This window comes from Trichomycterus rosablanca, chromosome 23 (genome assembly GCF_030014385.1).
Source record: "Trichomycterus rosablanca isolate fTriRos1 chromosome 23, fTriRos1.hap1, whole genome shotgun sequence".
NCBI lineage: Eukaryota > Metazoa > Chordata > Actinopteri > Siluriformes > Trichomycteridae > Trichomycterus > Trichomycterus rosablanca.
Genome location: NC_086010.1, coordinates 8664286 through 8682182, shown reverse-complemented (window position 1 = coordinate 8682182; position 17897 = coordinate 8664286). Strand labels below are relative to the sequence as shown.

At 40.7% G+C, this 17897-nt stretch overlaps 1 protein-coding gene across 1 annotated transcript in view; it reads left to right on the top strand.

Moving 5' to 3' along the window:
- The first annotated feature begins 5445 nt into the window (after nucleotides 1–5445).
- acad11 (acyl-CoA dehydrogenase family, member 11) overlaps nucleotides 5446–17897 on the top strand; it is a 64640-nt gene continuing 52188 nt past the window's right edge. The window contains exons 1-13 of the mRNA XM_062985140.1: nucleotides 5446–5581; nucleotides 5665–5764; nucleotides 7437–7562; nucleotides 8399–8560; nucleotides 10330–10494; nucleotides 11572–11713; nucleotides 11874–11995; nucleotides 12387–12493; nucleotides 12659–12773; nucleotides 15083–15160; nucleotides 15986–16124; nucleotides 16247–16354; nucleotides 17529–17627. Coding sequence (XP_062841210.1) covers nucleotides 5460–5581; nucleotides 5665–5764; nucleotides 7437–7562; nucleotides 8399–8560; nucleotides 10330–10494; nucleotides 11572–11713; nucleotides 11874–11995; nucleotides 12387–12493; nucleotides 12659–12773; nucleotides 15083–15160; nucleotides 15986–16124; nucleotides 16247–16354; nucleotides 17529–17627 — 1585 coding nt within the window. The 5' untranslated portion in view covers nucleotides 5446–5459. The remainder of the gene's footprint in view (nucleotides 5582–5664; nucleotides 5765–7436; nucleotides 7563–8398; nucleotides 8561–10329; nucleotides 10495–11571; nucleotides 11714–11873; nucleotides 11996–12386; nucleotides 12494–12658; nucleotides 12774–15082; nucleotides 15161–15985; nucleotides 16125–16246; nucleotides 16355–17528; nucleotides 17628–17897) is intronic.

Sequence of the window (17897 nt, the reverse complement as noted above, 5' to 3'; positions counted from 1 at the left end):
TCAATAAAGCAGTGGTCGTCTTAGAGGTGTGTTTGGGGTCATTATCATGCTGGAACACTGCCCTGCGACCCAGTTTCCGGAGGGAGGGGATCATGCTCTGCTTCAGTATTTCACAGTACATATTGGAGTTCGTGTGTCCCTCAATGAAATGTAACTCCCCAACACCTGCTGCACTCATGCAGCCCCAGACCATGGCATTCCCACCACCATGCTTGACTGTAGGCATGACACACTTATCTTTGTACTCCTCACCTGATTGCCGCCACACATGCTTGAGACCATCTGAACCAAACAAATTAATCTTGGTCTCATCAGACCATAGGACATGGTTCCAGTAATCCATGTCCTTTGTTGACATGTCTTCAGCAAACTGTTTGCGGGCTTTCTTGTGTAGAGACTTCAGAAGAGGCTTCCTTCTGGGGTGACAGCCATGCAGACCAATTTGATGTAGTGTGCGGCGTATGGTCTGAGCACTGACAGGCTGACCCCCCACCTTTTCAATCTCTGCAGCAATGCTGACAGCACTCCTGCGCCTATCTTTCAAAGACAGCAGTTGGATGTGACGCTGAGCACGTGCACTCAGCTTCTTTGGACGACCAACTGAGTGTCTGTTCTGAATGGACCCTGCTCTTTTAAAACGCTGGATGATCTTGGCCACTGTGCTGCAGCTCAGTTTCAGGGTGTTGGCAATCTTCTTGTAGCCTTGGCCATCTTCATGTAGCACAACAATTCGTCTTTTAAGATCCTCAGAGAGTTCTTTGCCATGAGGTGCCATGTTGGAACTTTCAGTGACCAGTATGAGAGAGTGTGAGAGCTGTACTACTAAATTGAACACACCTGCTCCCTATGCACACCTGAGACCTAGTAACACTAACAAATCACATGACATTTTGGAGGGAAAATGACAAGCAGTGCTCAATTTGGACATTTAGGGGTGTAGTCTCTTAGGGGTGTACTCACTTTTGTTGCCGGTGGTTTAGACATTAATGGCTGTATATTGAGTTATTTTGAGGGAAGAATAAATTTACACTGTTATATAAGCTGCACACAGACTACTTTTCATTGTGTCAAAGTGTCATTTTGTCAATGTTGTCCCATGAAAAGATATACTTAAATATCTGCAGAAATGTGAGGGGTGTACTCACTTTTGTGATACACTGTATATATAGCAACCTTAACATTATGAGGAAGAATTTCAAATATATTCCTTTGCAATACTTTATAATTTGGCTGCCAACTTGTGTGTAATGATGACACTCAATTGAACCCCAGAACATGCTAGCGTGAATGCATGGAAAACTCATTTTAATTTTCTTTTAACAATATGATACAGACTGACCAACACTATTAAGCCAAATCAGCATTGAAAATTGACTTTACTTTTAATAACATTCTTCAATGCTGGAGCTTTTTAAAACTGAATATTTTCTTTAAAATATAAGTGTTATTTAACTGCTATTAAATTGTTTCCCAACTAAATCCGCCCAATTTGGCGGATAACCGCCCAATCTGGCAACACTGGAACGCGCAGAGCCCGGTGGCACCTTTACTCGTAGCGCGCCACAATTACTACTAAGTACAGTAGTAATACTGTAGTACTAAGTAGCAGTAGTAATAGTACTAAGTAGCAGTATTACTACTTCTGCGTTGGTGGTTGACATTAAGAGTATCCCTGAACTGTTTGGTGGAGGTGCGCTGTTGAATTGCGTCCCTGTGTGAACCTGCGTGCAGAAATACTTGCGCAAAAAAGTTGCCGGCAAAGCGGTGGTTGGGGTTTAGGTTGCCAAAGATTAATTTATGGTGGACTTGGAGTTTTTGGAACGAGCTCCTCCACCGCAGAGCTGCTTTCCGCCATACTCGTTGCTGTGCCCAAATGACCCACGTAACGAACGTACGCCATTTGCGTAGCTGTGTGACGTCATTACGTAAACAATGCAGAATATCGCTATTATTACGGTATGGACTTTTTTGTATCGTTTTAAAAATTATACCGGTATTATCGTGAACGATACGATATAGCACACCCCTAGTCACTTGACAAAAAGTTTGGAAAACCTGGTCTAAGCATGTGCTTTAATTGAAAGTTCTAGACTCATGGAAATCTGACTTTTTTTAAAATGCATTTTTAGTGCGTCCAATTTTTACCCAATTGCGTCATGCTTCCTCTCTACTGGTGCTGACCCCTGCCTCGATTGAGGAGAGTGAACTGACACATGCCCCCTTCGACACATGCCGACTGCATCTTTTCACCTGCTTGAGGCGAGTTCATATATAGATCAGCTTTGTGTACGGAGAGCCACACCCTGATCAGCACATTAATGCAGTTATGACCTCTGCTGGCTGGTTGATGGTACCAATTTTGGCTCTTATTTAAGGTAGGAGGGTGGCAAATGTTGCACAGGTTGGTCATAGCTCATTTCCTTTTGAAATATTGGGTAAAATGGGTTGTTCCAGACATTGTTCTGATGAACAGCGTACTTTGATTAAAAAGTTGATTGTAGAGGGAAAAAACATACAGAGAAGTGCAGCAAATTATTGGCTGCTCAGCTAAAATGCCTTAAAGTGACAACCAAAACCTGAAAGACGCAGAAGGAAGCGTGGAACTACTGTTCGAATGGATCAGAGAATAGCCAGAATGGCAAATACTCAGCCAATGATCACCTCCAGAAAGATCAAGGAACATCTGAAGTTACCAGTAAGTACAGAAGATGATTAAGTGAAGCCAATTTACCAGCAAGAACTCCTGCAAAGTCCCGTTGTTAAGAAAAAGACGTGTCCTGAATGGGTTCAAATTTGCCAAGGAACACATTGACTGGTCCAAAGAGAAATGGCTCAACATTTGTGGACTGATGAAAGCAAAATTGTTCTTTTTTGGGTCTAGTGGCTGTAGACAGTATGTCAGACGACCCTCGAGCACTGAATTCAAGCCACAGTACACTGTGAAGACAGTAAAGCATGGTGGTACAAAATGATGATATGGGGATGTTTCTCATACCATGGTGTTACGTGTATTTATCACATTCGAGGGATCATGGATCAGTTTAAATATATCAGAATACTTGAGGAGATCATGTTGCCCTATGTCGAAGAACAAATGTCCTTAAAATGGGTGTTTCAACATGACAATGACCCAAAACATCTTGGTTACAGACAAACAAGATTGAGGTAATAGAGTGACCAGCCCAATCCCCTGACCTCAATCCCATAGAGAACTTGTGGGCTGACGTCTGAAACACGTTTTTTTGAGGCAAAACCCAAAATTGCAGAAGAACTGTGGAATGTAGTCTAATCATCCTGGACTGGAATACCTGTTCAGAGGTGCCAGAAGTTGGTCGACTCCATGCAACACAGATCTCGGAAACAATTGTTATGCCACTGAATATTAGTTCAGTAATTTAAAGTAAAGTGAAACCTCAAACATTTTTTCAGTTTATAGATACATTTTTTTAGTTTTTAAAGAAAAATGCTGGCACTGCTATTTTTTTGAACAACCTAATATTCATTTTTCTTAACTTTCTGTAAAGGATGAACACAAACTGGCTACATTTAGTTAATGTTTTGATTTAGAATTAAAAGTGTAGTATTTTCAGTGTGTTTGCATTTATGGAAATAAAAGTTATTATAATGATTTTGTGCTTTATTCACTTTTTTAAAGTCACTGCTATTTTTTTGAACACTACTGTACATACACAGGAAGACAGTTTGAGCCAAGTATTGATCCTAGTAACATTTTATATATTTTAATACAAGGGTACTCATTAAAAGGCACAGTAGTAAAGGTAATTTTGACCACAGTACACGTTTCCACTGTCTTTCGGCTTATCTGAGATGAGCTCGGGCCTAAAGATCTTTCTCCACATAGAATTTTTGTATAAAACTGTATGTATTGTATTTGTATTTAACTGTATATATTTATGGATGCATTTCTTGATGCAGCATAAAAGAGTGTAAAGTGAAATAGAATTTCCAGAGTACTCTGTAGTCCACATTGCTGTATTTATCCCAGTAACGTCACAGTTTCTAATGCAATTTTGTCTAAATGCACATAGATCACGCACATTATACAGTGTTTTTTGGACTCTGATTTTTCTGGATTCCAGAGAGAATCAGTCAGTAGGTGGATTGACTTCTAAATTGCCCCTAAACGTAACATTTTTGCAGTGTCCCTATTTGTGTATACCCAATTTGTTTTTGCACTCTGGCGACATCTGCTGGCTGCATCACACACTTGCAAAATGGGCCGACGTGCTCAAACGGGAGAAGTGCACAGTCGAGGTTCCAATACTAGAATATTACTGAACTTTTAGCAGCGTCAAATTATAAAGCTTAGTTGATGTATAACTGTAATTTTCATTAGCTTATACACTGATCAACCATAACCTTAAAACCACCTCCTTGTTTCTACACTCACTGTCCATTTTATCAGCTCCACTTACCATATAGAAGCACTTTGTAGTTCCACAATTACTGACTGTAGTCCATCTATTTATCTGCATGCTTTGTTAGCCCCCTGTCATGCTGTTCTTCAATGGCCAGGACTCTCCCAGGACCACCACAGAGCAGGTATTATTTAGGAGGTGGGTAATTCTCAGCACTGCAGTGACACTGACATGGTGGTGGTGTGTTAGTGTGTGTTGTGCTGGTATGAGTGGATAAGACACAGCAGCGCTGCTATAGTTTTTAAACACCTCACTGTCACTGCTGGACTGAGAATAGTTCACCTACCAAAAATATCCAGCCAACAGCGCCCCGTGGTCGGCGTCCTGTGACCACTGATGAAGGTCTAGAATATGACCGACTCAAACAGCAGCAATAGATGAGCGATCGTCTCTGACCTTATTACATCTTACATGGTGGACCAACTAGGTAGGAGTGTCTAATAGAGTGGACAGTGAGTAGACACGGTATTTAAAAACTCCAGCAGCGCTGCTGTGTCTGATCCACTCATACCAGCACCATGTCAGTGTCACTGCAGTGCTGAGAATGATCCACCACCTAAATAATACCTGCTCTGTGGTGGTCCTGTGGTAGTCCTGACCATTGAAGAACAGAGTGAAAGCAGGCTAAAAAGGTATGTAGAGAAACAGATGGACTACAGTCAGTAATTGTAGAACTACAAAGTGCTTCTATATGGTAAGTGGAGCTGATGAAATGGACAGTGAGTGTAGACACAAGGAGGTGGTTTTAATGTTATGGCTGATCAGTGTATGTTCAGACAGCCCACAAAACATACATATTAAAACACATTAAAATAAAGTAAAATTAAAACATATGTCCTTATTAGTCAGTCACATTAAAACAACAGTTACTGAAATTATTTACATTTTGTCATAAGTAACCATCAGGTTGTGATGAGCCATGCAGCAAGTGTTCTTGTACGAGTGCAATTTGAAACACACCCAGTGTTGATTTGAGACGCACCCAGTGTGAATGGCTTCTAGCCTCACAGCGGCTACACTATGGAAGAAACAACTCCAGTTCGACACCAGCACCAGTTCAACATCACCAAACTGCAGCGATATTTAACAACGACATTACTCAGCGGTTCACAAAACTCTACGCTTTCTGTACGACAATACAAGTACGAGCTTTAATTAATATGCAACTCGTATATCGAGTAGTTTTGCAGACTAATTAAAGTGTTTGTGTTACTGTTTACTGCAGGTCTGGTCAGTCAAACCCAACATTTCTGATTCAAACTGCAGAAAAGAGCTATGTGCTCAGGAAAAAACCTCCTGGTTCCTTACTGCCCGGTGCACACAAGGTTAGTAACCTGTAAACTGTTGTTAATACGATATAAAACTTGTATTAAACGTTAATATGCTGTAATGTACGACTTGGTGCTTAGAATACTGTAGTAAAACCTTATTAAAGTGTTATTTGAGCTCTCAAAGTGCTGCATCGAGTGAGTGGACTTTGCTCAATTGCCAAACGATTAGGGCTGGATACCAAATTGCATCATGCTCCCTATTTCTATGTGCACTAGTTCAGCTTTAATTCAGTGACTTTCAGACCCTACATAGTGAACTTTATTTTCATGTGGAATACATTTGGGATTTACAGTAACGCGACCTGCATTATAGCACCACTAGGGTGCGACATTTCCAAACACGTCGTTTTGTTATTCACATCCTGATCAGGGTCGCGGTGGGTTTAGAGCTACCCAGAAACACTGAGCGAAAAGTCTGGCATTGCAAATATTTCATTCATTTAATTGATTTACTACCTAGTGGCAATTTAGATTAGACAGTTTAAATTCTGCGTGGGAGGTGGGAGGATGCCAGAGTATCCAGGGGAACATGCCAAACTCCATACAGACAGTGCCAGGAGTTTAAGATTCAGTTTAGATAAGCAGGACCCTGGTGTGTGTCACTGTCGCTTCACTTTTTTGACAAGTTAGAGTTTTTAAGTACAGCAACAAGACATATTTGTATGGTCATCCATCCCATCCACTCACTCACTGTTGGGCCCTTGAGCAAGGCCCTTAACTCTCAATTGCTTGGACAATATACTGTCACAGTACTGTAAGCCGCTTTGGATAAAAGCGTCTGCTAAATGTTGAAAATGTGAATGTACCGTAAATATAAAGAAATATTAAGGCAGCACAGTTGTGGGTTTCCTCTTGGTGCTCTGGTTTACTCCCACAAGTCCAAAGCTACTATAAATGAATGCCCCAAGTGTGTGTGTGTGTGTCTGCTCTGTGACTTGTGACCTGTCCAGGGTGTTTCCTGCCTTTCGTCAAATGAATCAGACCCACTGCGATCCTGACCAGGATTAAACAGTGGTAAAATAGGAATGAATATTATGAATATACGCTGATCATCCATAACATTAAAACCACCTCCTTGTTTCTACACTCACTGTTCATTTTATCAGCTCCACTTACTATATAGAAGCACTTTGTAGTTCTACAATTACTGACTGTAGTCCATCTGTTTCTCTACATATCTTTTTAACCTGCTTTCACCCTGTTCTTCAATGGTCAGGACGCCCACAGGACCACCACAGAGCAGGTATTATTTAGGTGGTGGATGATTCTCAGCACTGCAGTGACACTGACATGGTGGTGGTGTGTTAGTGTGTGTTGTGCTGGTATGAGTGGATCAGACACAGCAGCACTGCTGGAGTTTTTAAACACCGTGTCCACTCACTGTCCACTCTATTAGACACTCCTACCTAGTTGGTCTACCTAGTTGGGGGCTAACAAAGCATGTAGAGAAACAGATGGACTACAGTCAGTAATTGTAGATCTACAAAGTGCTTCTATATGGTAAGTGGAGCTGATAAAATGGACAGTGTGTGTTGAAACCAGGAGGTGGTTTTAATGTTATGGCTAATCGGTGTATATTTGTAGAGAAAGTAGAGACTTTATATTATACTGAAAATAATTTGATGCCATGTATAATAGTGTATTTTTACTGTATGTGTATAAACAGGTGGATAGAGAGTTTGCTGTACAGAAGGCTCTACAATCGGTTGGATTTCCTGTTCCTCACCCTCTGCTTTATTGCTCAGATACAGATGTTATTGGTACAGAGTTTTACATGATGGAGCACGTTCAGGTCAGATACTGACTTAGTTTTATCTCTGCTTTATTGCTCTCAGTTTTATCATCAGTTTGTACTAATAATGTGTGACTTATAAAAGGCAATAATCCAATTTACATTTGATATTTATGCACTAGTGGTCATGTGATGCCTGGATTTTGCTCATTATTATTAGTGCGGTTTGTTGTTCACATCAGATTTATGGTCTTGTAAATACACACACATTCAGGATTTAACACATCCAGAATCCTTTTGAATTATTATGTATGGTTTGTAATGCAGTTTAATCTGCAGAGAATTCACCCCATATCATGATGCTCCCACTTTTATACTTTACTGTGGGTGTAGCACTCTTGGGATCATACGGCCAACCTTTCGTTATGTGAATATAATCATTTACATTTACATTTTAGGCATTTAGCAGACGCTTTTATCCAAAACGACTAACAGTTGTGACCTTGTACTATGCAGGCAAGTAAGGGTTAGGAGCCTTGCTCAAGGGCCCAACAGTGGCAACCTTGCAGATGTGGAGCTTGAACCAGCTTCCTTCCAGTTACTAGTCCTGTACCCTACCCACTGAGCTACCATCGTCTATAATCATGGTTCATTTCACCATTCTTCTAACCTGTCGGTCTAAACCTCACAATCACATTACCTGTTTTAAAATAGTCATTTTCAATTCCAGTCCTAGAGGCACCATTAATAGCACAATTAAAATGTCTTATTACACTGTAAGTATTTTATTACACTGTTTAAAAACACTACACTCTACAGTAGTGCCACCATTTGTTGCCTTTGGAAGCATTCGCTGGGCTCCTTAATCGCCATGATTTAGTATTTGTGTGTGACAGGGACGCATATTTCGGGACCCGAGGCTACCAGGCATCAGTGCTGCAGAGCGCAGCGCCTTGTATGTGGCAGCAGTCGAGGTGTTGGCCAGACTTCACTCTGTTAACATTGCTGCACTCGGTCTGCTGAGATATGGAAAAGGGTCCGGTTACTGCAAGAGACAAGTGAGTTTACAGCCATGCTAATCTGATTAGAACTGGAGTCCTAGACTGTGACGTGTGTTTGTTATTCAGATGTAGTAGTTTTTGTTACTGCATTTGTACATTTTTTATTCATGTTTTTCAGTAAGGGGTTGTTTTAGATAAAAAACAGGGGTGGGTGTTGCCATTAGAGCAGGGTTTTTCAAACCCTGAGCCCAAAAATGGGTCGCAGAGAGAAATAATAATAATTAAATAAAGTTGTACACGAACGCCCCCTTGTGGATGATTCATGTTACATCTTGTATAGACAGAGTAAGATGCATTGTGTTGCCTGGGTCGCATAAAAAAAATCATAAACAAAATGTGGGTTGCCTGAAAAAATGTTGAAAAACCCTGCATTAGAGGATGTTAAATAATACAAAATGCAAATAAAACTGATTAAATATTTTGCAGGTACACTATATGGACAAAAGTATAGGGACACCCCTTCAAATTTTTTATATTTTCGTGTTTTAGCCACAATAATTGTTCACAGTTATAATAAATCAATTATATAAAGGAAATTATATGCTTCCAACTTTGCAGCAACAGTTTGAGTTCTGACCTCAGCCCAACTAAACAGCTTTGGAATGAACTGGAACATCAATTGAGGCTTTCTTGACTAACATCAGTGGCCAGCCATATACATGCTCTGTTGACTGAATAGGCACAAATTCCCACACTTTTTTCCCCCAATACTATTCCTCTCTACTGATGCTGACCTCCACTCCTGACCGAGGAGAACAAGACTGACACACGCCCCCTCCGACACGTGTGCAGTAGCCAACTGCATCTTTTAACCTTCACGAGGCGAGTTCACATGCGGAACAGCTCTGTGTACGAAGACAGTACATTATTCCTCGACTCTGTGGAGGCGCCATCAATCAGCCAGCAGAGGTCGTAACCTGATCAGCAATGAGGTCCAGTCTTCGGCTCCCACCCTGTATTAAACAACAGCCAATCAGTGTTCATGTAGGTGCCCAGCCTGCCGGATAACAGAGCTGAGTTTTGAACAGATGAGTTTGAAATGTCAGCTTTGGTGTGCTAGTGTGTTTTACTGCTGTGTCACCTGAGCGCCTAAAATAGATGGAGTGGATGTAGCTAAAAAAGATCATTTGTCATGCTGGAACAGGAAAGAACCTTCCCTAAACTGTTGTAGCAAAGTTGAAGGTATACATTTTATTTATATAATTGCATTTTCTCTTTCTTTTTTTACTTTTAGCAGTTGTTGTGGCTGAAACACACATTAGAAAGGGTGTCCCAATACTTTAGTCCATATGGTGTACATTCATGGGCTATCTCCTATTTTTCCTATTCTGATTTGTTTATAAGTTCACTAGTCTGATACTTTTTATTATATTATCATTACCTGCATCGCTGTGGTTGAATTACATGGAGCGGACTCTAATAGAGAGCTGCAGGTGCTCCAGCTCCCACACGAACACAGTTGGCCGTGTTTGAGGGAGGGAAGGTAGGATGGGGTCCCTTCCCGCTTTTACTACAAATATGCAGTATTTGTCCAGGTGTCCGTGTGAGTGGGGATAGGGTCACATGGAGCATAGCGTGGCTCCTTGTATGCATTACTATTCTATTCTGGTTTGTTTAAAAGTTGACTAGTCTGATAAATGTTATTTTTGGGGAGTGGATTTGGGGAATTTTTTAAGTCTGAAACATTGTAATCCTCAGTTATTTTAAACATGTAGAATATGTTTCCTCCTGTAGTACCTTTATAAATCTGTTTTTACTTTTTCTAGGTGTCAACCTGGACAAAGCAGTACAAAGCCTCGGCTCACACAAGCATCCCAGCCGTGGACGAGCTTTCCGATTGGCTGAGCAACAACCTTCCATCCACCGATGACCAAGTGACCCTCGTTCATGGCGATTTTCGCATCGACAACCTGATATTCCATCCATCAGAGGTTCGACTGAGTGACCTAATGTGTTCCCGTGTGGGCCTTTATTCTCGTTATAACCAACAAATCATCATATGTTGAATGCCTTATCTACAACATATGGCCAAAAGTATGTAGACATCTAACCCTAGGGATTGCATAGCAGCCTTTCCTCAAGATGCTGGAGTGTGTCTGTGAATTTGTGCTTATTTAGTCAATAGATCAGTTGTCAGGCAATGAAGTGTGATGACAAGGCCTGGCTAGAAATCAACATTCCAGTTAATTCCAGAGATGTTTATTGGGCTTAAGATCAGCGTATTTTCCTCCCCTTGAGATCAAGCACCTCCACACCAGTACTGCAAAATTACATTGGAGTCATAGTTTATTTTATATAATTTATCTTTTTCACCTGTTAGCAATGTGTGTGTGACTAAATTACTCAAACTCAATAAATATGGCCACATATTGTTGGCCATATAGTGTTTATTTTAGGTTCTACTTCAGAATTATGGTCTGAGCAACAATTAAACAATATTAATGATAAAACAAGTGAGCTTGTGTGGTGTAATAGTGAGTTCCTGGACTCACAAATACAGTAGGTGCATGGCATTGTGTGAATCTAGCAATTAGCCTGGATGATTGGGGGGAGTGTGCTTTTAGTGCCAGGCCCAGATAAATAGGAGAGTTGCATCAGGAAGGTCATCCGGCATAAAAACTGTGCTGAATCAAGAATGATCCAACGAATGATCGGCTGTGGTGACCCCTAACGGACACAGCTAAATGGAATCATTCATTTATTAATGATAAACAGAACAGGAGGGCATGTATACATCTTGGATCAGTAAGCTTAGTAAAATCTTTGATAAACATAATTATGTTCACGCTCATCGTAAATAACACTTGTGTTTTCTCCAAAGTATGGTGCTTTGTGGTCTGCAGCCCAGTGGTTAAGACACCCTAACTTTTATTATTAGACTGTTTTTACTTTGGTTTAGCCTGCCAGCCTTTACAACCTTTTTTACGAAGTTTAAATGTCTTGGTGGTGTTTTTACTTGTATTTAGTTTTTAGTAAGTTCTCCTCTCACGTAATCTCTCTGTTTTCAGGCTCGAGTTTTAGCTGTATTAGACTGGGAGTTGTCTACAACTGGACATCCACTTGCTGACCTGGCTTACTTTCTCATGCCCCATTACTGCCCCTCCAGTCTTAACATCAGCAGTGTTCTGGGTGGAGTCACAGGGATAGAGGGTGAGCCTTCTTGTCATGTCCATTCATGTTTTTATTTGTACTGGCTTTAACATGTTCTTAATTATTTTGCAACCACAGGAGCCGATAAGAAGAAGAGTCTTTTTTGGTTGGTGCTCAGCCTGCTCAGGTGTCATTGCTGAAATCTGTTCTTTTTCTGCAGGCATCCCGCCTCCAGAAGACCTGATCTCCATCTACTGCCGCTGCCGCGGGATCCCTCCTTCACTTTCACATCAGAATTTCTTTATCGCTCTAGCCATGTTTAAAATGGCCTGCATCGCACAGGTACTCAAAATCCTGTAGTAAACTCCCAAGCTACTTTCTGTTTGATAAAATCAGGTGATTTTTAAAAATCATTTTCAGTAGTATGTAGAGGAGCATGGCATGATCCATGCACATACCATAATTTAGGATTATAATGGCTTAACTCATGGTTAGCACATACTAACAGTTATAATGAGCATAGGACTAGTCAATCACAAATTAAATATTAATATATTTAAGAATCACACCAACAGTTTATGATGGATTTCTTTTATAGCATACATCACAAGCTTCAAAATCAGTGTGAATCAGTTTTCTATCAGAAGGGTTGTGAGAATTTGGAGTCCTTAAACATGATCACTGGCCAAGGTTGAAACCTTTCTTCTTAACTCTTCTCTTCTATGTGTTGCAGGGCATCTATGCAAGGTATCTGATGGGGAACGCCAGTGCTCCTAACGCGGCAGAGTTTGGTGAAGCTGTGGAGCCCTTAGCTCAGCTGGCTTTGAAGATTGCACACAGGTTATTGGCTATTAGACCAATGCTAAACCATAAATATGATGATAGAATAAGGAACCACAATACAGTAAATGAGAAATCATAGTATTTAGTCATGTGATAGTAATACTTTCCTCAAGTCTCATCATTACGGTACAGGGCAAATAAATGTTTGTGTTTTCTCTGCAGCTTCTCAATGACTGTTCCAGTTGTTGATCGGCGGTTTCTCCAATCTGCAAAAGGTCACAGTGTCCTCCGGCAGGTCAAGGAGTTCATGACCAGTCATGTACTGCCAGCTCAAAAGGTCAGATTAGGTGTGATTTATAAACATTCATTACAGGTTCATTCCTCTGTTACGCCCCCATTCACATTGTTTTTAAACAACAAGGTCATATTTATTCCAGTCTTCTTGACTTCTTGACCTAACATGTAATTACCTATATAAGGTATACAGTGTATCACAAAAGTGAGTACACCCCTCACATTTCTGCAAATATTTCATTATATCTTTTCATGGGACAACACTATAGACATGAAACTTGGATATAACTTAGAGTAGTCAGTGTACAGCTTGTATAGCAGTGTAGATTTACTGTCTTCTGAAAATAACTCAACACACAGCCATTTATGTCTAAATAGCTGGCAACATAAGTGAGTACACCCCACAGTGAACATGTCCAAATTGTGCCCAAATGTGTCGTTGTCCCTCCCTGGTGTCATGTGTCAAGGTCCCAGGTGTAAATGGGGAGCAGGGCTGTTAAATTTGGTGTTTTGGGTACAATTCTCTCATACTGGCCACTGGATATTCAACATGGCACCTCATGGCAAAGAACTCTCTGAGGATGTGAGAAATAGAATTGTTGCTCTCCACAAAGATGGCCTGGGCTATAAGAAGATTGCTAACACCCTGAAACTGAGCTACAGCATGGTGGCCAAGGTCATACAGCGGTTTTCCAGGACAGGTTCCACTCGGAACAGGCTTCGCCAGGGTCGACCAAAGAAGTTGAGTCCACGTGTTCGGCGTCATATCCAGAGGTTGGCTTTAAAAAATAGACACATGAGTGCTGCCAGCATTGCTGCAGAGGTTGAAGACGTGGGAGGTCAGCCTGTCAGTGCTCAGACCATACGCCGCACACTGCATCAACTCGGTCTGCATGGTCGTCATCCCAGAAGGAAGCTGACGCACAAGAAAGCCCGCAAACAGTTTGCTGAAAACAAGCAGTCAAAGAACATGGATTACTGGAATGCCCTGTGGTCTGACGAGACCAAGATAAACTTGTTTGGCTCAGATGGTGTCCAGCATGTGTGGCGGCGCCCTGGTGAGAAGTACCAAGACAACTGTATCTTGCCTACAGTCAAGCATGGTGGTGGTAGCATCATGGTCTTGGGCTGCATGAGTGTTGCTGGCACTGGGGAGCTGCGGTTCATTGAGGGAAACATGAATTCCAACATGTACTGTGACATTCTGAAACAGAGCATGATCCCCTCCCTTCGAAAACTGGGCCTCATGGCAGTTTTCCAACAGGATAACGACCCCAAACACAACCTCCAAGATGACAACTGCCTTGCTGAGGAAGCTGAAGGTAAAGGTGATGGACTAAACCCAATTGAGCACCTGTGGCGCATCCTCAAGTGGAAGGTGGAGGAGTTCAAGGTGTCTAACATCCACCAGCTCCATGATGTCATCATGGAGGAGTGGAAGAGGATTCCAGTAGCAACCTGTGCAGCTCTGGTGAATTCCATGCCCAGGAGGGTTAAGGCAGTGCTGGATAATAATGGTGGTCACACAAAATATTGACACTTTGGGCACAATTTGGACATGTTCACTGTGGGGTGTACTCACTTATGTTGCCAGCCATTTAGACATTAATGGCTGTGTGTTGAGTTATTTTCAGAAGACAGTAAATCTACACTGCTATACAAGCTGTACACTGACTACTCTAAGTTATATCCAAGTTTCATGTCTATAGTGTTGTCCCATGAAAAGATATAATGAAATATTTGCAGAAATGTGAGGGGTGTACTCACTTTTGTGATACACTGTATTTATATACGTGGTTCTATAGTTCTATTCATTAAGTTAATTAAATCATGTATTCTTTTTTGTAAATATACCATTATTCCAAATTTAGTGCAGATTGCAAATATTTTTGGTCTTTCACCATCTACCATACATAACACTGTGAGAGGATTCAATCTGGTGAATTCGGGAATCTCAGTTGATGTAGTTTTTGTATTAGTGACATTATAAGGGCTTACTCATTCAAGGAAATCCAAACCCCCCTTTTTTTTGACTACCTTGCATTTAAAAAAATATATAAACAAATGCTAATTTTTTGATTAACTTGCATTTTAAAAAATATAAACATTTACATTTACATTTTCAGCATATAGCAGACACTTTTTATCCAAAGCGACTTATACAATGAGCGGAACACAATGAGCAATTGAGGGTTAAGGGCCTTGCTCAGGGACCCAACAGTGGCAACTTGGTGGTGGTGGGGCTTGAACCGGCAACCTTCTGTTTACTAGTCCAGTACCTTAACCACTGAGCTATCACTGGCCCTAAACAAATTTGCATTCAAATATATATGTATATAATTTGTCTTACAGGAAATTGCTGAGTACTATGCCAAACACACTGAGGGCCCACAAAGATGGCAAACACCTCCAATTTTAGAGGAATTAAAGGTAAGCTGACGGACAGACCCGTAATTTCAGTTTCAATTAACCATGAGCAAAAGCCATGTTTATGTGCCCAGAATTTGGTTAGAAAGTTTAGCCGTTATTTACTAAGGGCCTGTTCTTGTAAAACCATCTGCAAACTTTATAAAATGTTCAAGCTGATTAAGGTTGAGTGAATCCAGCATTTAGTAAATTTTAAATATTTACTTTTAAAAGATAATAATAATAATAGTAATAATGCTACCTTATTCAATGTGATGGCTGAGCCTGTTTCTGCCAGCACATCGTAGAAATTTGTGGTTCAATATCAGTTACAGCTAGTCGTAAATCGTCCTCCACTGTCAATATACGTGAGCGGTACTTGCCTGTGATGTACTGTAGGTGAGTTGCTTTACAGAGCCAAGTAGAGAAACAAGCAAAAGTACATTCATTGCTAGGTTCCAGTTCAGGATACTCTGCTTTGACGGACAGCCAAAGCTCTTGATGTAGATGGCTCATCGGCATCTATGGTATCATGGCCTTGCTAGTGGAGTCCTCGGCGCAAACAATGCAGTCATTGTTTTTGTCCCTCCCTTTAACTGATTTATTTTCACTGTTAGCCGGATAACATTAGTCGTGTGTGTGGTCAGCGAGACTAACTAAATATGCCTCCTGTGGGTGAGAAATGAAGTAAACCCCCCCCCCCCCACACACACACACAATCAAGTGCCACACAGGTTGAATACCCAATGCTTTTTTTGTATGTGAATGCTACACTACAAATCAAAGGTTAAACACAAATTAGTCCTGATTACTTGGGATTTTAGTAACACTGGGTCTGTTTGTATTTAGGAAAAAGCCCGTGCTGCAGGACTGTGGAATCTCTTTCTGCCTGCAGTAAGTGGACTGTCTCAGCTAGATTATTCCTACATTGCTGAAGAAACTGGCCGATGCTATTACGCTCCAGAGGTCTTTAACTGCCAGGCTCCAGGTTTGTAACATCATTATTTACATCAAAACAATAGAACTGGGTTCTTTTCGGTATCAGAATACTCATTATCGTGTGTGATGAGTAATAAGTGTATATATGTTACATTGTTACCTGTGCTACAGATTCAGGAAACATGGAGGTCCTGCACATGTTTGGCACTGAGGAGCAAAAAAGGCTCTGGCTGGAGCCCTTACTAAGAGGAAACATACGATCCTGCTTTTGCATGACAGGTGATGCTTAACTACTTCCATACAGACACATGGGCCATTCCACCTAATGGGTGCCATTTGCGTGTATGAAATTAAACTTAATTTTTTTAATCTTTGTTCAACACTGAATCTAGTAATGCACAATTAACTACTACACTGTAGTGGTAGAGGGTGGGGACATGAAAAAATACTATTTTTTTCAGTGGTATAAGGAGTTTTTTATTAATGTTTTAAATTATGTTTCCTAAATCTGCAATTAGATCAATGTGCAGGACTTTTTGCTCAATTAAAAATGTATTTTAAAGTAAATTTTCACAAACATTTATACATCTAACTGTGACCCACTGCGACCCTAACCAGGATAACGTGGCAGTAAAACATGAAAATAAAATGATGTCAATAATGACGAGGCTTATATGTGTGCATGATTTTGATCATATGCTCGCCTGCTTTGTCCGGCACATCTGTTTCGGCTAATCCACGTTAACGAAAGCGTCTGAGTAATAATACCAGATGTTTTAGGTTGAGCTTGAACTCAGAGAAGGAGATCCCCTGAATCTTGGCACAGCTGTTGCAACAAGTATCTAAAATTTGCCAGCTGAATGTGATACAGTTAAAAAAAAAACAGCTGTTGATTGTGGAAAAGCAAATGCAAACCAGAAATGTTTGGACATTTTGTAAAATGCAATAAAAACAAGCATCGGTATGTAGCATTGTTACATCAGAGCAAGAAGGTCCTGGGTTTGATTCCCAGGTGGAGTCAGTCAGTTCTGTGTGGAGTTTGCATGTTCTCTCCCATGACTGGGGAGTAGGTTTCCTCCAGGAGCTCCGGTTTCCTCCTACTTTCCAAAGACATGCAAGTGAGGTGAATTGGAGATATAAAGATATGTCTATCTATCTATCTATCTATCTATCTATCTATCTATCTATCTATCTATCTATCTATCTATCTATCTAATTGTCTGTCTGTCTATCTATCTGTCTGTCTGTCTGTCTATCTGTTATCTATCTGTCTGTCTATCTATTTATCTATCTATTTGCCTATTTGTCTGTGTGTCTATCTGTGTGTCTATCTGTGTGTCTTCTGTCTGTCTCTGTCTGTCTGTCTATCTATCCATCTATTTGCCTATCTATCTTTTTTATAATTACATTTTTAATCAAACTAACAACACTAATTGTTGTATTTGTCCTTCAGAACCAGATGTTGCCTCCAGTGATGCAACCAACATGGCGTGCACTCTACACAAGGACAAAGATCACTATGTCATCAACGGCAAGAAGTGGTGGAGCAGCGGTGAGTGTTTGCTTATATGCTAGAGCTCTAGCTGAATGGATTTTACTATATGTATGTGGGTTTTATAGTCTGTATAATATACTACAACAGGGTTTTTCAATCCCTGGGTCGCGACCAAAAAAATGGGATGCAAAATGGGGGAAAAAATAACAATAAATAAGTAAACTTGTATGCGGACGTCCCCCTGTGGAAACTTTATGTTACATCTTGTAAACCGCAGTGGGACCAGATTGTAGGAGAGTACAATGCATTGTGTTGCCTGGGTCTCAA